The following is a 23,328-nucleotide window of genomic DNA, read 5'->3' on the forward strand; positions in this document are numbered from 1 at the left end:
TGATGATTGTACTTGAGCAGCAGCAAAGAATTATTCATTGGACACTTGTTTCTGGTAAGCATATACTATATAAAAGCGCGTGCGAAGAAAACAGCTTAAAGTTACTACATACACTCTCCTGCATTTGCTGGAAGGTACTTCCATTCATTGCTGCTTTTCAATTACTAAACAAAATGAGCCCTTCTGATAATTTTACTGCAAGGTTGCAAGGAATGAAGGAATCACGAAGTCGATATCAAGGTACCCTACAGCCGAATACCGTTTCGACACCCTCATGAAGGCACTCGAGGAGGATCTTGCCGAGGATGATGGTCTGATGGATATCAGTCAGTCTGCCGTACCTCCTGGTCCTGGATGATCTGTTTGTTTTGATGATCATGGGACCCAGTTGATAAAGTTATTGGAGCTAAGTTCTCCATAGCTATTTTTTCTGACCTAGTTTTGCTGATTTGAAGAAAGAGCCGACTCTGCTGTATGAAGAGTTAGCCTCAACCATTCTGGACGAGTTGTTTCGATGACTGTGTTAGAAAAGCAGAAATTCATTCTCAGTTTCTCCTCACTCGTGACTCGTACTACCAGTTAGATATGCTGTGGTTCATGCTCACTGGACTGCATGTCTGACGAGCATTCTTCAGTTCCTGTTACTTGGCTCTTCGGTGCGTTATATTTGCCTATCAAAAATGATCTGACAGAATAACGCATTGGCTATCTTGCCCCCTTTAGTTTCCACAAGGAAGATCCTTACCATCCACAGCAAATGAGAAGTTAAGGCTGAAAAATGTAGTTCAAAACAAACGGAGAAACGGGATTTGAATTCTCTTGAGATTGAGAAGCAACATCATGAAGTTCAGTTATATACAACCCCGTCTAGAGAAAAAAAAACACCAACTTTTTAAGTTAATTCATTCCATTCTTAACCGCATTAGTGTTACATTCTGAGATGAAGAAACACATGTTTTTGCTTCACAATTGGGTAAGGAACAACAATATTCTCGTTTTTAACAGATTCAGGAGGTAATTGTACTAAAAGTGACTACAGCGAAGCTAGAAGCACATGTCCAATAAAGATATTGAACAAACAATGTGAATCGCGACATGTGTCCAACTATTTGAAACATCACAGGGACTTCTTCTTGGCGTCTTTGGCTAGCCCCTTCTTGCGGATCTTGATGCACATGCCTAGGCGGAAGTTGTCGATGAGGGACTCAGGAAGAATGGAGATCAAGAACCACATGACAGAGTGTGGCCAGTACGGCGTGCACCTAGGCTCATAGCCAATGTGGCGAACAGCAGCACGAGCGTAAGTGTCCGCAGATGGAACCATGAAGGAGGATTTCCTGATAGATGCCATCTTTGTTGCCACATATAGAGGCACCTGAATAGATTGAAGAAGATGAGCTAAGAGCGCAAAAGTTCATATATAATACAAAATCACTAATGGAATATATGCAGCATTTGTAAATCAACGAATCCAAAATTGATCAACCAGTAAAGACCCAAAATAGGTACAATTTGATTCAATAGAGAAACAAAGTACATCTATTGCAAAGAGAGAATAATTGTTACCTGGCACTGCACATCAATACCCTTGCTCTTGTATTCAACATAAAGACATCTTGAGAATTGGTCGACATACCTGAAAATTAAAGATAAAATAACATTTAGCATGCATTTGCTAAGTTGAAGGGGTGTGCGTATCTGTCTATTATTTAATTTCCTAAAGAAGGTTATGGATTAGATTATGTTTGTATTTTTCCAGCTAAGTATCTATAGCAACAGAGAGAGGTAGACACAAAACAGATGCAAGAAAAGCACCAATTGCTTATTTGAAAGTACAGTATGTCACATAACTACACCTCAGTGTTTATGGGTTGCAAGCTGAGGGGACGCTCATCAAAAGTTTTCAGTTATCATGCATATAAAAGCAAGTAGCCCTAAGTTTGTTGCTTACAAATAACTCACTGCTTACTTAACTATCTTTTCATTCACTCTAAATAGAGTGACCAGCCGTCAGAACGTCAGATCTGAACAAACTGCAGATCTGAAGTAGTCTACCTGATGGTATTTCAGCGCCCAGCTAATTCAATACTCACACCAAAGGCGCTTCCTCAGATTACAGCCTTACTAGAATAGTTCCAGATCCTAACAAACACCTTAAAATGGCTAAGCAAGTACAGACAGGTAACAAAGGCGTGTTTCTTTGTTCTCAGTCAGTCAATATTACTTCCACTAACGCCATCTATCCTAAAATCGAGCCAATTCAAGCTATAATATGTACAACTGCGACAGTAATCAACAATGGAAATGAAGCAAAGCAGTAATCCGTGAGCAAGAACACGAGGAACTCACGCTTTGGTGGCGGCGTAGACGGAGTACATCGGATCAGAGGGTACGACGGAGGCTGAGCCGGAGCCGATGTTGACGATGGCGCCGCGCTTCCTCTCGACCATGCCGGGGAGCACGGCGTGGGTGACCCGCGTGACGCCCTCGACGTTGATACGGATGAGGCTGCGCATCAGCTCCTCGTCCACCTCGTGGAAGTAGCGCGCGTACGGGTAGGACAGCCCGGCGTTGTTGACGAGCACCCCCACGTCGAGGCCCCGGATGGCCTCCTTGAGCGCCTCGACGCCCGCGGCGAGCCCCACGGCGGCGAAGTCGAGCACGAAGGTGCGCACCTCGGGGACCTTGGGGTGCTTGGCCTTGATCTCGGCGGCCACGGCGGCCAGCTTCTCCGGGTTGCGGCCGACGAGGACGAGCCCGAGCCCGGCGGCGGCGAAGCGGAACGCGATGGCGCGGCCGATGCCGTCGGTGGCGCCGGTGACGACGGCCCAGGCGCCGTAGCGGCGGCGGAGGGGCTTGCCGGGGCGGAGGAACGCGGCGTAGACCCAGAGCGCGAGGCGGATGGCGGCGCGGACGGCCACGAGGAGGCCCACGGTGGCCAGCGCCAGCGCCCAGGCCGGCTGCGCGCGGAGGAACTCGACGTGGGCGCACGTGCCGGCCATGGCGTCGCCGGATTCGGGGAGCTTGGGGGACTAGGAGCAGCGAGCGACTCGATGCGATGCGGCGGTGCCCGTGGTGTGCCGCCGGGCCGGGGACTTATAGGGGGGGTGGGCTTTCTCCAGCGGTGGGTGGAACTGGTGTACCAAGACTAACCGAACACGAACTGAATATTGGTCGAATCCGAGTCGTGTCCGCGATCAGTTTTCTGATTATATGCGGCTTTGTTTTTTCTTTCCTCGTAGATCGATCAGTTTTGGCCGTAAGATTTTTTTTTGTTACTGAAAATTCCAGTGAGAAACGTTGATACCCGAGTAAAATCCACAAACACTTTATCATCTTTTAGCATTTCTTCCACCATCTTTTCTGAAAGACAAAAGTGTAGAAAAAATGGGTCATATATTTAGTTTTCAAAGTATCACTAATAATATTTCTTTTTTTGATGGGCTAATAATATTTCTCACTTGCAAAAAAGATTATTGGTACTGTACTTGGCAACTAGATATACAAGAGCCACCATTCGGCTACACTTCTTTGGAACTCATTTGCGTTGGTAGTTTTCTCTAACCACACCGGCTGATCGGCACCCGGCCACACCACCACCACAATCAATATGATGCTATTACTATGAACGATTATGTTTCTTCTCCTTAAACTTGAAGTAGTACCTGGTTGGTGGACATGAGAACACAACATATTTGGTTGGGCATCTTGCAGCCAATAATGTTTACGTGGTTCATCCAATGTTTAAAAAAAAATGTCATCACTGTTCTCGCTAAATATATCGAGTCTACTTAATGATTTTGCTCTTGGAAACTCAAATTAAATTCTGAATGAGCCAAACGGCAACTAACAGGCTGCTACGCCTTTGTCAGTTTGCGGCGACATTTTTTTCTCGATCGAAACGAAGCAGGGCCACTTGTGCAGTTCGCTGCTGTGTGTTGGTTAGATTTTGTGAATTCTTTCTTCTACTTTTACCACTAATTAGAAGTATTAAATAACGTCTAATTACAAAACCATTCGCAGAATCTCTGGGTAAATTCACGAGACGAATCTAATGCGGCTTTTGACCGCATGATTAGAGGATGATCACTGTAGCAAATCATGGATTAATTAGACTCATTAAATTCGTCGTGCCAAACTGCACTCAACTGGCAAAAGTTTTTACAAATAGACTATATTTAGTACTCCATGCATGCAAAATTTCCTTTTCGTGATTTTTTTTTGCCTTAACCAAACATGGCCTTTGACCACAGCCTTGGTTTCTCCTTGATTGTGGTGTCTTGTCATCATGCTTGGTCAGAGTAGGAAATCCGTTGAGGTTAGAAAACCGCAAGAACGCACCACGGCACCAGGTTGCCTCTCTTCTTGGAGAGGCTGCTGCCGCAGCCGCTTCGTGGAGCATTTTCGCATAACCAACCGGGCCATTGAATATGCTAGCGAAGTCTGTTCAAAGTGGAGCCGAAGGAGAGCACTCTTTATATGAAGCCGGATCCCAGATTCACGCGCACGGCAGGGGATTTCAAGCCAAGCCAAGTGCATCCACACTCTTTACCCATGTTACTTTCAGAGCCTATCCACGAAACCGGCCGTTCGCGTGTTTGGTACGGGCTCATCGGCCGGCAGCAGATCCGGCTCGGAGTCCACGGTGCGCCGGGAGCAGCGTCCTGCTCTGCTGGCCGCCGCTGCCGACTTGCTGCGGAGGCCGGCTTGACGGATGGTGGCGACGGGCAGGGGAGGTTGGCCCGCGTGGCCGCGTGGGCTTGCTGCTGCCGGTGTGGGAGCGCTGGGGTTTGATGAGCTGAAATTAAAGGCGGCGTTGGAGGCGGTGGTCGCGGGTGGCTCTGGCGGACACCCCAACGCAACGCATCTCCCTCTTTAATTTCCCCGGCACGGCACGGCCGGTGGCCGGACGGCGAGCAGAGCGGAGCCCGCCGGCGGGACACGGTGCAGTCGCACAAGGACCTGAGCAAGCCCGTTTCTGGTCTGGTCCGTTCGTGCGCGAAAAGGAAAGGGGCGCGCCACGCTGCCTGGTGCGGTGGTGCCGTGGGCCGTCGCCGTGCCGCGCGTCAGCATTCACTCGGCTACTAATCGGCTTCAATCCGGGGCAGGTGGTGGGTGGTGAGCTGGGATCCGTGCGGCCTGCGGCGGGCCAGGCCCCGGGGGACGTTGGGCGAGCGACGGCGCCGCGGCGGACGGAGACGCCGAGAGGGTGAGCACGAGGGAGCAAGGGCTACAGCGTGTCGCGGCTAATCTCGCCAGGGCTTTTTGGTCTCGCGATCCATGGCCACGTCGCCGTGACGTGACGGTCAGCGCCGCCGCTGCGCCCTGTGTATTTTAGGGTGTGTTTAGATGACTTTGCATTTTGCATTTTTATGTTTTTTTTAAAAAAAATTAATATTTAAAGTACTAAATGTAGATTAATCACAAAACTAATTACATATCTCGTTTGTAAACTACGAAACGAATCTAATGAGCCTAATTAATCCATCATTGGAACATGTTTACTATAGCATTGCTGTAGTTATGGCCGCTTGCTCTTCACTTTTTCAGTCACCTCCGGCCTGATTGGGCGATTCCGCGGGTTTTGTTTACAAGCCAGGTTCTTAAAAGGTGAACGGGAGGTGAAAAGGTAAAAGGAGGAAAGGTAAGTCCAACTTACAAGGTCTCCTTCAGACGCGAACGTGCTTGCTCTAAGCACAAGGACCGTAAAGTGCAAATAAACTCCATGCCATTGACGAATAAAGGCGAGAGCAACACTACCAGCACATTATATTGAAATCTCTACCCAGTTGCAGCTCAGGGCACGGTCCTATTATTACCAGGATCATGGACTAGTTCCAATGTCTGATACATGTAACCTTCAGCCTGACTTCTATGGAATATTTCTAGGATGCAGATCGTCAAAGGCGGTGGTACTATGTACATCCCAAACGGCAGATCCGCATGGTTCTCACATGACTTCCTGCAAAAGGGCAGATCCACACGGTTTTCACATAACCAATTGAATGATAGGTTTAAAGCTTAATCATGGCGAGCGATCCCACCTAGAAGAAGTGCACGGATAAGGTGGACTTCAGGATTTTGCAAAAGATGATAGATATACACAATGCACACATCGCAGTCACTGTCGTGTGATGAGAACGGAGTACACCGGCTCGTCATCATCTGGCTCCTTGATGAGGTCGCAGAGATCCCCTGACTGAAGGTTGTTTGCTGCGACAAAATGCCTCCACCCCGCGGTGAAGCCCACAAATACCGGGTTCTCGTGGTAAAGAACCGGCCATAATCTCTTCATGGGATCCTTCAGCAGTATAACGTTCCGGTCATGCCTTTTCTGTTTAATAGCATTGGGAAGCGACTTCGATAGCTCCTAGAATAGGATCAAAAGAACAAGAGCTAAATGGTATGTGACATTAATCATAAACTACTTTTTAGCAAGGAGACCAGAAATTTCACGTAAGTAAAAACTATGAACATGTGAACAAGGTCAAGAAAGGATCAAATCAAATTAATCTAATAGCCTCAACAAACTAGGATGCATTTGGCATCATAAATTCATAATAATATTTTAAAAAATAATATCCACTATTGTTACATATTGATACTTACCAAAACATAGTCTATTGGCAACATTAAAACTGAAGTTCAGTGCTATGTCAAGTCCACGCTAAATCTCAGCAGACGGACATGTTTTATACAATAACTTGATGAAGATTAAGGTAACTAGAAAGAACATTGTCATGGCTCTGGAAGGGGGCCACAGCCGGGTGGCGGAATGCACCCGCCTAACCTCAGAGGGTGGTTACCCAGGGAGATGCAAGCTATTCTTCATATCTACCCATGGAGCAAGAACACAAGAACACACCAGGATTTAGAGTGGTTCGGGCCGCCGAAGCGCAATACCCGTCCACTGAGTGTTGTATTGTTCTTGGGTTTAAGGATGTGTCTATCCTCTGCCCTCAAGTCTCTCCTTCGACCTCTCCCGTCTTCTAACGGGCGTCTCCCTTTTATAGAGCAAGGAGGACGCGTATACAGGCGTTGGACCCCGACAAGTGGGCCCTACCAGGATGTATACTATACTAAATAGACTCTAATGGTGTTACAGTGTTGGAGGACTTCTTGCCGGATACGCTTCTTCGTCCTGTAGACTTTCTGACCGAGGGGGTCTTGTCCCATCGGCGAGGCGCCCGTTGAGGCAGTGTAGGTTGCGGCGTAGACTGTGGGTCTACCGTGTAGGAGTAATGATACTCCGTCGCCGAGCTGTTGTGTCTGGCTGGCGTAGCAGACTGACGAGCACGGCGTGGGTGGCACCAGCGGCTGCACTGTGCGCCTTGGTAACGCGTGGTCAACAGTACAGCCTGGCAAAAGTCACCTCGGGCTCTATAGCAGAGCGCACCTTCGTCTACCACATTGAATGCGGTAGGTGGACGAGCCTTCCCGGGGAAGCGTCGCGGCCGCGCGCGCGCCGCCACCTGCGGACACGTGGCGGCTCCGGACCCCCCGGGTGGGGTGTCTGTTTTCTCCCCGCTGAGGGGTCCGGATAGTATGTGGGGGTCTGGGACTCCGTGAGGGGTCCGGGGCCCCCGGCCGTTTGGCCCTGAGCGCTTTCTTTTCCGGGACACGTGGCGACACCGGACCTGCCCCGAGCGGGAAGCGGGTTCGGTGCCGTTGGTCTGGTGAGATGGAGCCGGACCCCAGGGGTCCGGCTGCTCAGCTCCTTAGGGTGTAGTTACTGATAACTACACGAGTCTTGACATGGCAAGAGGGGTTACCCCAGTCCTAAGGTACCGACAAACATGAACTTCAGGCCTAAACACTACAAGTACGAATGAACGAAACACTAATACTATCAGGCAAGGGGCTATTTCTAAAGTTTAAACAGTACAATTGATGGTAGTAATATATTGCTGAACCAATCATCCATGGTTAGTAAAAATTCACAACACTGTCTGAATCACCTGCTGATACAATTTTATTTGCTTTACAACATTCTAGTCAGGATGATTGCAAACAGATTGTGTTTGTTGGACAATTTTTAACAACTATACTATTTATATCAAGCTAATATAGAAATCTACTTTATCTGTCAAAGTAAGTAGTCTAGATCTTTCCCTTTTTCTCTCAATCGATGGAAATACTTCTATGAATTTTCTTATATTGATTGATGCCGGAATTTATTTGTCCTCAAAGCAAAGTGGCACATTTAATCTCTTCAGTTGTTTATATAAATGTGTCATTCAACATCTGTGAGGCCCTACATATCTAGATGGACGGGTATGCTTAATGCTAGTTACCTGCTAAAACTGAAAAAAGAATCTGACATGCATCTAGAATAGTGGCATAAAGGATAAACCATCTTTGCCCGGGCATTCATAATTTTATATTTTTTCCTTTTGCAAGGAGGAAAAGATACATATAATAACATAATGTGTTAAAGAACAGTATTGAAAGAGGAAAGAGGACTATTTACGGAGCCTGCACAACTCACAAGCCATTTCCGAGTGGTATCAGGAACGCAAAGTTGCAAGTTGAACTTTAGTAGAGAATGATCATCCGACTCCATAATTTTGTCTTTCATAGGCAACAAAGACTCTGGGACCACACAATTAATAAACTTTCTATATTCCTGTTTGGAGAAACAATGTTCTGCATGGGTAAATCCAACAACCTAATTAGAGATGCATTATCCAACTGGAAAACCGTTCCTTTTAATTTTATATTCAAACAAAGTTAGATAAAATGAGCTCACCGGACACATGTGCAGCCACACGGTTGCCAGACATAGCTTTGTTGCTACTTTGGCTACAGACACTGCTCCCCACTGGCTCCACCTGATCCATTTTTGTTTCAAGTTGAACAATAGTTCCTACCAGATACAGATTCATTATATTCTATAAATAATAAATATCTTCACAATTAGGAGTTCCCAAAAAATTTTGGGTAAATTTTTTTGGGAACTTTTACAACACTAATTAGGAGTATTAAACATAAACTAATTAAAACTAACTACACGGATGGATGGGAAATCGCGAGATGAATCTATTACGCCTAATTAATCCGTCATTAGATGCCGTTACTGTAGCACGACATTGTCTAATCATTGCATAATTAGATTCATTAGATTCGTCTCGCGATTTTGCCTGGGGGTTATAGAATGAGTTTTGTCAGTTATCCACATTTAATACTCCTAAGTAGTGGTCAAACGTTGGAAGTTACTGTAGCGCGTGAAAGCCAAGTGATTTTTCAAAAGGAAATAGGTTGCAGTGGTACTAGAGAAGTTAAAGAGTAAATGCCACCTTTTTCATTGACATCATGATCAATCTGTGTCTTGCTACTTCCATTTTTGGATATTTCAACAGGAGTCGAGGCTTTCTCAATGGGCACTGTGAACATTGGTTCGACAAAGCTTCGAGTTACTTCTGGTCCAACAGGGTTTAGTCCTATTGCACTGTACTTGTCTGGAACTACAGCATTAACAGACAGAGGGATATTATTCCTTTGGGTATTTACAATGCTTCCCACAGGTTCCAGTTGTTCCCCTTGTGTTTCAATTTGAACAGCAGCTCCTATAAAATAGACATCGAATACATGATATAAAAATCACTTACTTCCACAATATACTCTTTTTTGAATGAAACAGTACAAAAACTTTTGACAACAGATACCGGCAGCAATCATAGAAAATTATGATTTGAAGCATACCTCCACATTTCTCATTGACACTATGGTCAATCTCTGTTTCACCAAGTCTGCATTTGGATACTCTGTCAGCACCTAAGGGTTCTTTGACAGTCATGGTGAATACTGGTGGATTATGTGTATGATTGCCCTCAGAACAAAAGTACTCATCCATAGTGTTTAGCCCAATTGAACCATAACCATCAACCAATTTACTGTCAGTTTCTTTTGTGTTTTCAAGTTCAATCAGTACAATGCCATCAAGAGCTGCTCGAATATTCAGACCCGCCCTCCACCACTTCTCCAAGCATCGAAAACCTCCAGGAGCTGCATATTTTCTGCAGGAGTTTTGGCTGATATTCATATTGTTATGTATCTGATGTTTCTCCACAGTTACTATAGAACCTAAAGGAGTGCAACTTATCCCTTGTTTCCTTATTAAATCTTCATCCAAATCATGCACTTGTAATTCATGCCCCACTCTACCATCATTTTCACGAATTAAGGGAGCTGCATCATTTACAATTTCAGAACTTGTTTTTCTTTCACTGCATGCTGCTGAAATATAATTGGTTCCACACTCTCCATCAGGCAAATTGCCAACGCCACTTTCAACTCTTTCAAGGTCTTTGTTGGTATTAATAGTCACATGATGTGTTGAATCTGCATCTGAAGTTGTGAGATTCATTACATCCTCATTATGTGCTGAAGCTCCTGATTCTGAAATCATAATTAATGTTTTTCTATGGCTGCGGATGCATGCATCATTTTCATTATTGTTATCTTGTGGCGCTGGTCCAGACCCAACCCCATGTCCTGCTCTTTTTGGGTCTTTTTTGAAACTCAACCTTTCATGAGAATTCAAACCAAAAACCCGCACTGAAAATGTATTCCTAGCAATGTAATCAAACAGCAGAAACTCCCCCCATTTAATCGAATGGTCTGAAACAAAAATATTCCATCCCTGATGAAAAGCGAGGGAATCATTCACCACAGATAGCCTGACCTTTGAACGTTTTTCCTCTGAATCTTCAAGGTAGACATGTTGATTAGTCAAATCTGCCAACTTGTGTGCAACAGCTGGTGGTATGAGCTGCAGAAACATACACAGGTTCGTGATGTTTAATATAGGCACCATGACATAACACACAAACAAACAAGAAAAAGATACTACTATTAACCCAAACGTCAAGAAGATAAGCTCTTGAGCAAAACAGAAAGAAACAGAAACTTACCAGAAATTCCTCGAACCTGTTGTATATGAACTTGAAGAATGCAAAGGGAGTGTACTTATTCTTTTCCTTGCCACCACCACATATCTTCTTTTCCTGCACCCTACCACTATGAATCTTATTATCACTCATCTTTCCTTTTTTGGGTAATGCGCGATCCCTCCTCCTTTTCTTATATTTAGAACCACTTGATGTATCGATCTTCTTCTCTTTGGATACAATAGATGGCACACTTCTATTTGTTTTTTCATGGCGCATCATCACCTCCGGGCTCTCACCGGGCCTCATTCTCTTCTTCTTAACAGCAGTTGTGAATGGTGCATTTTCTTCATCTTCATCGCTCTGCAGCTCCTGATTGTTGGTCTTCTTCAGCCTTTTTCCTTTCTTTTCGTTCCCAAAGAATGCAGTGGCCACCTCCCCGCTCTTTATGCTATTGTGGCGGCTCAGTATCTTCCTCTCCTTGCGGTCAGCAGCCCACGTCTTCTCTTTGTGCGTTTTGTTCATCTTTTCCTTATTATTCTCTTTCTCATATAACGTGGGGGACTCCTTCCTGTTCGCCAACTTATGGTCCCCATTATGCCTATTCTTTCCCTCCTCTTCAACATCAATTTGCATTTTCTTCTTGTTGGCATTGCAAGCAGGGGACACCTTCTTCATACTCTTCACCTTATTGTGACCATTCCGTATAATCCTCTCCTTCTCCTGGTCATCAGCCATCATGTTCTTGTTGCTGTTGGTTCTCCCTTCCTTTTGCTTCCCCGTCTCAAATAAGGCAGCTATGGATGTCTTCCTGTTCTTCACCTCACTGCCACCACCACTCATTTTCTTTCCCTCTTCTTTGTCATCACTCTGAATCTTGCTGTCGTGACTCCTCAGCCGCTTCCGGCATGTCGCATCAGGAGCAGCACCGCTCATCCTCTGAAACCCCAATCAGATTCCGTTCCCTCCCCTGGCCAATCAATGAAGCCACCAGAAATATGGGCCAATTTACAACAATGCCGGGCGCGAGGACGAGTTCCACGCGATGCTGGAGGAACCCCCGCGTGGTGAAGGCGGCGCCCCACGGCTGCGACCCGGGAAGCGCGACGGCGGGCAAGTCGATGAGGCGGCCGCCGTCGTTTGGGGCGCACGAGCCGGACCGGTGCGTGCTTCCGTCCGACGGCAGCGGAGGCGCTGCCGCTGGAGCGGGGGAGCGGGCTTCCCGAGGCTGGCCAGCGAGCGCGTGGGGGAGAGAGAACGGCGGGAGGGCGGAAAGGGCGAGGTGGTGCCGCTCGGCATAAATGCCGACCGCGGGGTTGGGAGCGAGAGACCGTTGATTATAAAAAGAAAGTTGGGAATTTTGGATCTGTATCTCTACCGTTAAAAAATCACAAAGTTAGATATACCATCGTTATCTCTAACATGTGGGTTCATATGAGTTAATGACACGTGGATCCGATGGTATATATCTAATTTTGAAAATTTTTAATAGTACAAATTAATTTTTTTAAAAAAATTTAGTTATTTTTAGCTTTCCTATCAATTTATAAAAGTTTTTAAAGATACTTATATAAGAGGAAAATATTGGAACAAGAGCAATAATCCTGTTTGGATAAGTATCCCAGGATTAATTTTTAGGCTATCTTTTAATCTATACCTCCACCAAAATAACCTTTAAAATATGTTTGGATCCCAGAGCTATTCAGCATTTGATGCACTTTCTCAATCATTGGAGCCCTATTATTATCTCTCTTGCTACAAAATCTAGGCTCTGTATGGAACATTAACTCATGACTAATTTTGAGTGATAAGATTTAGCTTTGAATTCGTAGGCTAAGGATTAGCCCAATGGTTGTTTGGATCTATGAGTTAATGCTCACCCTCTCTCTTCTATTCTCATGTCTAGGTGTGTACGCACACTTATTTTTTTTAGAGACCATGCAAAATTAGTCTCATTATCACCTCTTGGAGGGGGCTAAAGATTTTGGAATAGATATTCCACTTAAGCTCAGAATTATTCCATATGTTTGGATGCATGAGGGATAATTTAGAGCTAAAAGATTATCTCTTGCATCCAAACAGGTCTTATGCTTACTGCGATGGGACCTTTTGTGTGGCTATGTAGTAAAAAAAGAGGACGCATATGGAGACATTTTTACCCTACATTCGCACGATATAAGATAAAATTAATCTATTAACTATTGTTGGTGTAGAAAATAAATTAGGCAGGCTGGCCCCGTTTGGTTTATAGCGTGCTAGTGAATAGTGACATTTTGACCGTTAATTACGACGTCAAATAAAGCCGGTTTACAAAACCAACTTCAGAACCCCTGCGCTAGTGACCCTGAAGAATCTAATGAGGCCTTTGACCGCGCGATTAGAGGATGGTTACTGTAGCATTAATGTAGCAAATTATCAATTAATTATAGTCATTAGATTTGTCGTGAAAAATTACATCCATCTCTAAAAATTTTTTACAAATAGACTTCATTTAGCACACCATGCATGCGAGATTACCTTTGTAGCGCTAGATAGCGCTGGGACCAAACAAGGAGTTGGTTCGTGTGCAGCAGGCGCCCGATGGCATAACATGCGCATTATTCTTCAAGCATGTGCATATATTATTCAAACACAAAAATACAAGATATCCATACACGAAAAAAATTGTCTATACACATAAATTTGTCCATACATATGAGATGTCTCACAAACGCATACAAAAATTTTACACCCATAAAATAAAGCATGTGCCAACTCATCGTGCTATCTTCAACTAGAGGTTCATCTTCTAGCCATGCGGATTCAGAAGACGACAACATTGAATTATAATTTGCATTTGCATCACACATAGCAAATTCAGTATCAGCAGTTATGCTCTCTCTAATGAAATATGAAGAGCCATGCAAGCAACAATTATTCTAGTTTGCTTATATTATGGAAAACTATGCATATTCAATAACATCCTCCATTTCATCTTCAGAATTCCAAAAGAGACATCTATGACATTCCTAACTTGGGAATATGCATGATTAAAGGTTTCTTTCATACCTTGTGGCGGGGAGGGGGGGAGGCGTTTTGCCATCGCTCCACATGGTACCTGGTACATCTGTATGGTGAAAGATAGTCCGGGCGGTTTGGGTATCCCGCATCAACCACATAATACTTCCCTACATAGACAAGTACACAATGAGACATAGAAGTACAAGTGAAAATGATAGAAATATTTGTACGATAGTTGCAGTAGTTTACCTAGTGGTGTATGTGAAAATTTATGAACATGAGTGGTCATTGCATCTTTGAACACTCTCAAATCATGTACCCATCCAGACAACACAAAGTTAAATCTCATGTCGAAATCACAAATAGCAAGCACATTCTGTGAGGTTTCATTGTGCATGTTCAAGTATTGAATCGTCTTACTCTTTGGAACCACAACCTTTACATGTGTACCATGTATTGCTCCTATGCAGCCGTTGAAGTGTGGTCAAAAATCTAGATGTTCCAAGTTAGGATGCACCTCTGAAAATTCTAGATCCATTGGTTTATTATGTCAGCTACTAACCTAAGAATACAAGTCAAAACACTGTCAAATATCCGGGTTATTGTCTCCAAAGACCTAACAAAACAGTTATCTCAATCCTAAACATATTGTAGCAAGAGTTATCTCTGGATACACTACTACAAAAACTGATTAACAACGATCTTTTTTAAGAGCTCTGAGACGGGCACAAAAAATAACTACATCAGAGGCGGTCATTTCCTATTAACTGAGGCGGTTACAGAAACTGCCTCGCAAAATCGATTAACATAGGCGGTCACCTTAAACGTAACCGCCTCTATTAATGGGCTGATTTTCAAAGACGGACACATTATAGAAAACCGCTTCAGTTAATGGGCCGAGCCCAATACAGCCCATATACCCGAGCCAAACCCTAATTCCAATCTCTCTCTTCCTCAATCTATTTGTCTCCCCCTCCTCTCGGGCTCAGATGCGCCTCCTCCTTGTGTTCACCTCCCTCCCTCCTTCCCTCCCTCCCTCTCCCTCTCTATGGCCGGCGCACCTTCCTCCCTCCCTCTCCTCTCCATGGCCGGTGCACCTCCCTCTACGGCGCACCTCCATGGCCGGCGAAGGCAGCGCGCGGCGGCGGCGGTCAAGCTTGGGCGGGGAGGCCTCGCGCGGAGGGCGGCGGTGAAGGCAGCGCACGACGGCGGGACTATTTAGATCCGGCGGACCGCCGGTGGCGGCCACGCCTGGGAGGGTCGGTCTCGTGTGGCGGGTGGCGGCCAAGGCAGCGCGGCGTCAGCGGTGTGCGGCGAGCGGCGTCAGCGGTGGCCGGCGGCCGGTGGCTGGCTGTTGACGCTTACTAACGATCAATTTCAAGCGTCAATTTGATCAGAAAATCTTTAGAATTTAAATATTTCATATGCATTTTTACCGCAAATAAAGTAGAAATTCACTATGCCCCTAGAAATTATGTAAAAAATGGAAAAAAGACTAAGGTGGAGGTTATAAGGGCCTCATGATCCATGGAAAAAATTACCGACCAATCAGAGTACAATATTCAGGCTCACATGGATCAAAGGGCCCACATGCAGTGTCAAACTAACTTACCAGAACCTCGGGCACATGAAAAAGGGACAAGAGGACACGTGAGAAGCAATCAGAGAAGACTGGAGGTGGTTGGGCCTACCTGCCAGTCGGCCGACCACCATGGTCGGCCGAGTGGGCCCCATCTCCACCGACCTCCAGCCTTCAGCGGAAGCTTCATACTGCCTTCCTTAAGTCGATTTGAGGTTCCACGCATCAAGTAACCAGGTCGTGAGACCCCCTTGAGCTCTTCCTATAAATATGAGAGGCGGGTAAGAATGGGTAGAAGCACAAGAAGCACTCTTCTCACTTTCTCTCTTGAGTAGTTCTAAGGCTAGTGTAGCTTAGATGAAGTAGTTGTCGGATCACCGGACATTCTTCAGGGAATAGGTATGGGTTCGCTACTAGATCTCTTTTGTAATGTTCGGTCGTGTATACTTGACTTATCTTATAGATATTTATATTTGCATGATTTATGCCATGCGGTGTCAGACATAGATTTCATGTTTAGTTTATTTTATTACTATATGCTTTGCCTGGTTAGAAACTTAGTTCTAGTTAACTTTTACATGCTCCAATATTTATATGTTTGCTCTAGTATGATGTATGTCCATACGAAGGGTGGAAGCTCCGTGCGGGATACTAGAGTATCACTTACTAGTGTAGACATGGTGTCTGGGTTAGTTAAGTGTTGCTGGATGTCACCATTTTCCACGGTTCGTAGAGGTAGCATGCAGGTGGTGACAGTCCTATTTAGTGCCATCATAATCCTCCGCGTTCTGTTAGGGATGTAGGAGGGTATAGATGTCTGTGATGGCTTGACAGTCATATCTGTCAACCATTTGCCACAGTGCTCCCTTATATTAGAAATAACTAGATAGAGACTAATCACATTAAGTGTAAAGTATAAAGTGCTAGGAAATGGTATAGTTAACTAAAAGAATATTAGATAGATCTTGACTAACTAACTTCTGCCTATCTCCCTGCCTTCTTCTACCCTTTTGTTAGAAATAAGAGTTGCTTGTCTTCCACACTACCTCTATCCATATTTATCTTATCCGTGTTTATGTATTTAAATATTCCATTGAGATAAGTTCATATTGCCTATCTACACAACTTAGTCGCCGCCTTCCATGCGGAATTATAAATGACACCCCGGTATACTCAATGGGTAAATGCTGCACCGGTTATTTCGTCCGCTTGCGGAATGATTTATGGTTCATTAGTTTGGTTATCAATAATTGCTATATGAAATGTCGAGGCATTTGTTGGCGCCGATGCCGGGCATTTCTAAAGCCTTTACTGAAACCAGACTGAACTACCATGTTTCTGAAGTAGACGTTACGAAATACTAACACCGGCGCGGTGGTCGGATGGGCAGCGGGCTCCAGATGGGCTTGGCAGGCTCTAGATGGGTTTAGCGGGCTTGCCCTATTTTTTGTTTTTTTAATTCTATTAACTGAGGTGGTCAGAATAACCGACTCAGTTAATGCTTTATTTACACTAACGTTAGATCAGAGGAGGTTGGTGTTGACCGCCTCTATTAATAGTTTTTAACCGCCCTAGAAAAAATTTTGTGGTAGTGATAAAGTCCTCTGAACCCATTCCAAACCTGATTCTCTAGCCACCCTTCTAGGTAGTTTGACAAAGTAGTTATCGGAGTACATACCCAAGATATGGATCGTTTGCGCAACTAAATTATGGGCCATCTTCAAATTCTTGCGGCACATGGACATAATTTCATCCTCACTTGATGATGTTTCGTTATCCTGCTTCAACAAATGTAGCAAACTGTCAGAAGTTGTAACAGTGTGGAAATGACAATAAAATTATCAGCACACAAATAAATGATGATAGCTACCGCAAATGACAATAATATTCATCCCATAACATAGATAATAGGTTCAACACACCAGCACAAAGATAATAGGTTCAACACATCACAAAAATAATAGGTTCAACACATCACAAAGATAATAGGTTCAGCACACCACATAGATAATAGTAGCCAACTACACCAAATTTTGTTCCTTGCACCATTTCTTGAAGCAATTGAATCTAAGCTCAGGAATTGGTAGGCCATAAAAGAATTCCCTTTGGAAGGGATCCTGGAACATCTTGGCCATTGGAAACACAGCATCACTGGATTGCTCAATGCCACACTCAAAAGCCAGCTGCTGAGACCTCTTTGCTGAAACAACCTCCTTCTGACCAGCACATTTCTTCATTTCCATATTGTTCACTTGCACGGCCTCCTTGAAGTTAATGGATATGTCCTTGACATACCGAACCATTGGGCTTTTACTCTTCTTCACTGGACTGTCACAGGTGCCTGGTAAGACTGCTAAGAGACCTCTTGCTCTTTTGGCTACTTGTACTTCTAGGTGTTGGTACATTGTCCTCATTTGCTTCTTCCGCCCATGCATCTTCAGCACCTTACTGGTCCTCACCATAGTCATCCATAGGGATAAAGGCAGTGCTTCCATCCAAAGTATTATCATGAAATATTTCTTCAAGTTGCTACAAGTTTGCTAGAGGACCCCTCAGCACCCTCTTTTGGTATGGTTTGCCCAGCAGGAATCCACAACCACATAAGAAAATTTGAATCAAATAGGAATGAGAGCACTATAACATGAGAGAAATTTACCTCTAGGTGTGGCTTCCAATCCTCAGAATCAACATCAACGCTTCCATCTGGTTTTCTCCCTAGACGCGTGTTCTTTACAAGTAGCAGCAGAAGGTGTACATGCTTTAAGTATGGTAGGCATAATATCCATAGGCTATAGCTTGGTACCCTTCAACAGTCATTTGACCACCATTATAGTGTCTTGCTCTTGCTCTAAGCACAAGCCTAACAAATAACCATTATTCATATCAAACCAATTTGCTCGAGAGCCATTGCTCACCGAAGGGCCGTCGGAGCTGCCTAAGTCCTCCACCGCCTCGTCCCATGCCCCTTCTTCATAAGCGTCGATGTAGTCGCCGCCGGGTGCTTGCGGAGGGCCGGCACTCCTCGCTGCACACCCACCACGACCCCCACGGCGGCCCGGTGAGCCAGACGAAGAATTGTTGGGCCCACGGCCAGCGCCGCCCGCCCCCGACGATGACCCGCGAAGAGGATGTTGTCGTTGCCTCCACTGTAGGGAGGACACGGTGGCATGGCACTGCCGTGGACACCGCCGCCGCATGCCGACGACGAAGCGCCGAAGTTCAGCTACCGGCCCCGGAGCGCACCTCGAGCCGGCCAGCCCGCGCCTCGAGCGCGCTGCTGGTGGCGTCCACCGCGTCGATATGGTGAAAGCCGCGAGAGGCCGGCGTGGCGCAGCAGGAGCTCATCCATAGCCGGGGAGAGCTCGTAATGAACAAAACGGGGAGGAGCCATTCCGTTGAGGATAAGGCAGGGGCAATTTGGTCTTTTCATCTGGTTTGGAGATTGAAAAGAAAATATAAAAGAGAGAAATATGAGAAAAAAGATTAGAAACACCTAAATCGAAAGAATTCGCGGTCACGGTGTCAAATTCTGAAAGGCTTGCGAATTGGGTGTCAAATTCAGTTAGGCGCGCGAATTGAGTGTTAAATTCTAAAATTTCTCGTTTTATTACGCCACACTTTTCAAACAAAAACCCGACACTTATCAAGAACACTAAACCCTAACTCAGAGTCCAGTCCAGGGTAAAGATGAACAATACCTGTGCAGGTGATCAAGAAGGCATAGGAGATAGGACACGAAGAACAGTCCGCCCATAACAACCCGGTCGTCCGGGACGTGGCGAAACGGATATCACCAGCCGGCCGGATCGCCTAGTGCTGCGGGGGTGCGGCTGCGCCAGCGGAGGTGGACTCGAGAAGGCTGGGTTTTCCGTTCCGATTCCCGAGGAAGCAGAAGAGCCGGGTCGTTCCCTTTGACCGGGGTGCGGACCCGCTTGCCAGTGAGTGATGCTCGAGCCCTTGGGACGCGTGGGCGATGCGCGGAGCCACGGTGTTACTCTTGCAAGTGTGAGTGTGAGGTGAGACAGTGATGCTGGATCAGAGCTCTTGGTGGCGGGCTGGATCCGAATTGGTCTGCTCTTGTTTGGTTTGGATTGTATTCCAAAAAAAAGAAACGGTGGTAAAAAAGTAACAGTCACAAAAAAAAGTAACAGTCCGCGAAGGAACACATTAAGCTGGATCCGAATCAGGATTTACAAAACCACCCGGTCCGGTCAAACCGCCGCCCTCCGGTAACGGTTTACTATACCGATTTGACCGAAAACCGGTGAAAACCGGTTGAATTCAAATCCAAATTCAAAAGCACATGTGTAACCGGTTCCGACCGATTTACCGGTCCGGTCTGACCGGTTACCGGTGTTTTAACCAAAAAATCGGACGGTTTAAAAGTAATTTCCCGGTTTGACCGGTTTATCGGACGATTTGACCGGTTTACCGGTCGCCATACGTGGTGGGTCTTAATGGACCGGTCCATTTTTTTCTTTTTTTTTTGATTTAACTTCATATGCCCCCAAACTATACTAAATGGACGAATTTTCGAGAAAATTTGACACCATTAGATTCGTCGCACCTTGAAGTATTTTTAGGAATTTTTTGAGAATTTTTCATTTTTTTGAATTTGAATTTTGAATTTGGGCTGGTTTGGTACCGGCCCAAACCGAAACCGGGCCGGACCGGTTTGACCGGTAACAGGTCAAACCGGACCGGTTCCCGCCGGTTTGGTTAACCCTGATCCAAATTGGTCTGCTCTTGTTTGGTTTGGAATGTATTCCCCAAAAAACGGTGGTAAAAAAAAGTAACAGTCACAAAAAGAGTAACACTCCGCGAAGGAACACATCAAAAAATGCTAAATCATAAGTTGTGCCAGAAACAATCACCAGCCAAACGCGGATGCCAGACACAATAATTCTATTTGCTTGGCTGTGGCTGGTATTGATTTGTTATGAGAGAAAAATACTGCTGACTTGGCTAGTGGCTGGTGCTGATTTAGTGTGAGAGAAAAACACAGCTGGCTGATTGGTTGACAAAGCCAAGCGAATAGAGTGAATAAGAACAGATAAATCATTCTCCTGGAACATGCAAAATGAGTTTTACACTCTACACTAACCTCAATTAGCCCACTTTGATTCTTTTTCATCCAGAAAGATTATCTTTAGGTAACTTTACATTTCCATGCCCCATGTATGGTAGTAGTGTCTATAGTGCCTTTCTTTGAAGGCAACCACAATTGTATTCGTCTTAGTGTACAAAAATTGTCAGTGTGTTCATAATTTTGACTTGGTAAACATGGTATCCCAACATCGGATGTGGATGAGTCTTCACATCAAACGGCCAGCGTAGTATGCTCGAGGGTAACTTTGTTGCAGCTGGAGCCACTGCACAAAGAACTGATCAGCTATCCGTAGCTTGTACAGCAGTAAACCACTCAATGAAAGCTTCTTCACTCTTGCAATGCTTTCAATATAGAAAATGGAGGACCATCCCAAACCAAGCACCTGTAGAAAGACATATGGCATCCAGGTCTGGCATCAACTTGAGATTATGGATGAACAAATTAGCAATGGTCACTAGGTTGATGTCAGCCCAGGTCCTGTTCTATAATAACAAAGAGAAAGGCAGAGGTATTATACTGTATCAAGTAAGCGAGGATAGAAGCAAGGGTCTGAGGGCTTACCTTCAGAGCGAAAGCGCACACACAGAGTGGGAAGCATGTGCCTGGACCATTGCAGAATATCTACAGGAGTAACAGATTGTTAGTACCTTTGAGCTCATGCTGCACGATGGGCAATAACAAATTTAAACATGGTACACACCACTTGTGGTCTGATGCTTATTACTAGCCACATAGCATGCATTGTAGCTAGCAATGTTGTTGCGATGGAGGTAATGTAAGTTTGGCCTACTTCACGACTACGATATATCTGCATGAAGTGGGCATTCTTGATGGTCTTCTCTTCACTCTGAAAAAGGAATTAAACTACAATCATATTCCAGAATGTAATTAGGTAAGAAACTTCTACCATATCTAGTTCATCACAGAATGGTAATTGATCTCCACCTGAATCAGTGACTGCTCATAGACCTGAGCCTTTTGAAGACTCATATTGTCAGTAAGAGCAGCCACATAGTACCTTGGAGTGAACCTATCCTTCTGAAGTGCTGTTACAATATTCATCATTTCTGCGGTATGCCCTCCTAAGAACCAACTTCACAAATTAATAGATAATCCATCGTGCTGTGTTATTTTATGGCTTACTCGGAGTAGCTACCTAATGTTCTTCCAAGATCCTACAGTCTGGTAAAATGGAAACAATTTTAGTGACATGTTATTGTAGCATCCACAACGGAGCATATGCAATTATACACTGTGACGTGCTAGAAGAAAATGGGACAGAGTTTATAAAAGCAAAAGGGAGAAAAAGAGAAGATCAAATATGCATCTGGTTATTTTTAAGAGATATAAATGTGCCTTAAAATACCAAACCCGACAACATCCAGATATCTGGTTATTGTAAGGCAAATATACCACCCTCAGTCTTGGCAATAAGGGCATTAGTGTAAGAAAGCAATACTGTTTCCTTACAAATGTCATGGTGGTGTTATTACTGTTGTTGACTGAGATTTTGCCATAAAATCATGAACCTGACTGTCAATCGTGATTAAAGTCAGTGATGAAGCAATTCCCGAATGGTCTTGCAGCTACCTACAGTAATTCAGTATCACCATTTCGTGGAGCTCATGGTATGCGCTTTTGGTGCTGTTTGATACACCAGAACAACCATACTACGTGTTAACTGGCCATTGGCATCCGACAGGCAAGGCGTACTCACCAGATCCGAAGACGATGAGACACCGCAACCCGGCGGTGGGAGACTTGGACGACGGCTGGCCGCTGCGCCAAAGCACGTATGCGAAGCGGCCGGCGAGCAGCGAGAGGAGTACCGGAAGGACGCAGCACGCGGTCGCCAGGGCATCGAGCCCCATCTCCTCTGAACCGACAGAGAGGAGGGAGTCAGTAGGCATGTATAGTTGCAACTGGGCCCGATCCGACCCGAAATAGTTCGCGTTAGGGTTTGGGTGTTTGATTTGGCAAAGCAGAAGGGAAGGGAAGAGAGGTGGCCCTACCTGGTGGATACTCGTCGCCGGCGAAGGGCGGCGCCACTCGACCGGTCGTCGGCTCGTCGCCGGCGGAGGATGAACTCAACAAGCACAGGCAGAGCCACCCCGTACCGCCGTGCGGGCCGTTTTGAGTGGCAGCGTAAACGTAAAGCCTGTCTCGAGCTGAGCGCCTTTTTTTCGGCCCAGTTTAGAATGAGGGTTTGGGCTGGAGGTGGCGTGGCGGCATGGGGCTTGTAGTGTTGGGCTTTGCTAGGCTGAACTGGGCTTGCATGCCATTTTTCCCCATCCGTTTGATGATATTTTTTCTGATCTGAGCCTAACAAAAAAGATGTTCCTCCCCACGACGACGAGACGTCAGTGGTGACTTCAGAAATATTCAGATCTATCGGTACTTAGTCCTTCGAAAGAGTTCATAGGAGTAGAGTTTGCGTACATGTGTTTATAGGGTGTGAGTGTGCTTGCATATTATGGGTGTCTTCGTTGTACTGTGTGATTCTAAAAAAACAAAAAATAAAGGAAAAAATTCACAAACTAAACATGAAAGTGCTTAAGAGCAACTCCAGTGGAATGACTAAAACTCATTTTAGTCACTCACTTTTCAAGTTTAGTCACTCAAAATATAGTCTCTACTCCAGCAGCACCGATTAAATAGACTAAAAAATGGTGGGCTCTACTTTTGGTAGCCTAAGTAGAGAGTGACCAAATTGAAGGGGTGGGAGAGGAAATTTAGTCACCCCTCATTTT

General features: G+C 45.2%; 3 protein-coding genes across 10 annotated transcripts; all 3 read right to left on the minus strand.

The window, feature by feature from the left end:
- Nucleotides 1–805: 805 nt before the first annotated feature.
- Nucleotides 806–3,076, minus strand: LOC120656322 (very-long-chain 3-oxoacyl-CoA reductase 1-like). The gene is made up of 3 exons (XM_039934374.1): nucleotides 2,350–3,076; nucleotides 1,567–1,636; nucleotides 806–1,375 (listed from the first exon to the last, which is right to left on the minus strand). The coding sequence occupies exons 1-3, from the start codon at nucleotides 3,000–3,002 to the stop codon at nucleotides 1,118–1,120; spliced, it is 981 nt and encodes a 326-aa protein (XP_039790308.1). The 5' UTR covers nucleotides 3,003–3,076; the 3' UTR covers nucleotides 806–1,117.
- Nucleotides 3,077–5,635: 2,559 nt separating this feature from the next.
- Nucleotides 5,636–12,180, minus strand: LOC120656324 (B3 domain-containing protein Os02g0598200-like). The gene is made up of 7 exons (XM_039934377.1): nucleotides 10,914–12,180; nucleotides 9,703–10,771; nucleotides 9,297–9,566; nucleotides 8,750–8,866; nucleotides 8,489–8,646; nucleotides 6,045–6,370; nucleotides 5,636–5,962 (listed from the first exon to the last, which is right to left on the minus strand). Exons 1-6 carry the CDS (start codon nucleotides 11,823–11,825, stop codon nucleotides 6,122–6,124), a joined length of 2,775 nt encoding a protein of 924 aa, XP_039790311.1. The 5' UTR covers nucleotides 11,826–12,180; the 3' UTR covers nucleotides 5,636–5,962; nucleotides 6,045–6,121.
- An 8,325-nt stretch (nucleotides 12,181–20,505) lies between these two features.
- On the minus strand, nucleotides 20,506–22,735 carry LOC120656326 (UDP-N-acetylglucosamine transferase subunit ALG14 homolog). Of its 8 annotated transcripts, none has more exons than XM_039934378.1 (7): nucleotides 22,592–22,735; nucleotides 22,296–22,461; nucleotides 21,524–21,660; nucleotides 21,279–21,425; nucleotides 21,140–21,199; nucleotides 20,961–21,060; nucleotides 20,506–20,840 (listed from the first exon to the last, which is right to left on the minus strand). In XM_039934378.1, the coding sequence occupies exons 2-7, from the start codon at nucleotides 22,447–22,449 to the stop codon at nucleotides 20,704–20,706; spliced, it is 735 nt and encodes a 244-aa protein (XP_039790312.1). In that variant the 5' UTR covers nucleotides 22,450–22,461; nucleotides 22,592–22,735; the 3' UTR covers nucleotides 20,506–20,703. The 8 variants fall into 8 exon arrangements, with proteins under 8 accessions (XP_039790312.1, XP_039790313.1, XP_039790320.1 ...); XM_039934379.1 differs by having other exon boundaries at nucleotides 22,296–22,454; nucleotides 22,591–22,727; XM_039934386.1 differs by lacking the exon at nucleotides 22,592–22,735 and adding an exon at nucleotides 21,735–21,760 and having other exon boundaries at nucleotides 22,296–22,431.
- Nucleotides 22,736–23,328: the final 593 nt, after the last annotated feature.

The sequence above is a fragment of the Panicum virgatum genome, chromosome 1N (genome assembly GCF_016808335.1).
Source record: "Panicum virgatum strain AP13 chromosome 1N, P.virgatum_v5, whole genome shotgun sequence".
NCBI classification, from domain to species: Eukaryota; Viridiplantae; Streptophyta; class Magnoliopsida; order Poales; family Poaceae; genus Panicum; species Panicum virgatum.

Bases quoted from the DNA above. Each gene is read 5' to 3' on its own strand.
- LOC120656322 (XM_039934374.1), bottom strand. From the start codon at position 3,002: ATGGCCGGCACGTGCGCCCACGTCGAGTTCCTCCGCGCGCAGCCGGCC. The intron at 1,637-2,349 runs GTGAGTTCCTCG...TTTAATTTTCAG, and splicing joins GTCTACGCCGCCACCAAAGC to GTATGTCGACCAATTCTCAA. The intron at 1,376-1,566 runs GTAACAATTATT...CAATCTATTCAG, and splicing joins GTATTGATGTGCAGTGCCAG to GTGCCTCTATATGTGGCAAC.
- LOC120656324 (XM_039934377.1), bottom strand. From the start codon at position 11,825: ATGAGCGGTGCTGCTCCTGATGCGACATGCCGGAAGCGGCTGAGGAGT. The intron at 8,867-9,296 runs GTGGCATTTACT...TGTATCTGGTAG, and splicing joins TCATGATGTCAATGAAAAAG to GAACTATTGTTCAACTTGAA. The intron at 8,647-8,749 runs GTGAGCTCATTT...TTACCCATGCAG, and splicing joins TGTGGCTGCACATGTGTCCG to AACATTGTTTCTCCAAACAG.
- LOC120656326 (XM_039934378.1), bottom strand. From the start codon at position 22,449: ATGGGGCTCGATGCCCTGGCGACCGCGTGCTGCGTCCTTCCGGTACTC. The intron at 21,200-21,278 runs GTGTGTACCATG...TTACTCCTGTAG, and splicing joins TAAGCATCAGACCACAAGTG to ATATTCTGCAATGGTCCAGG. The intron at 21,061-21,139 runs GTAAGCCCTCAG...TTGTTATTATAG, and splicing joins TGTGCGCTTTCGCTCTGAAG to AACAGGACCTGGGCTGACAT.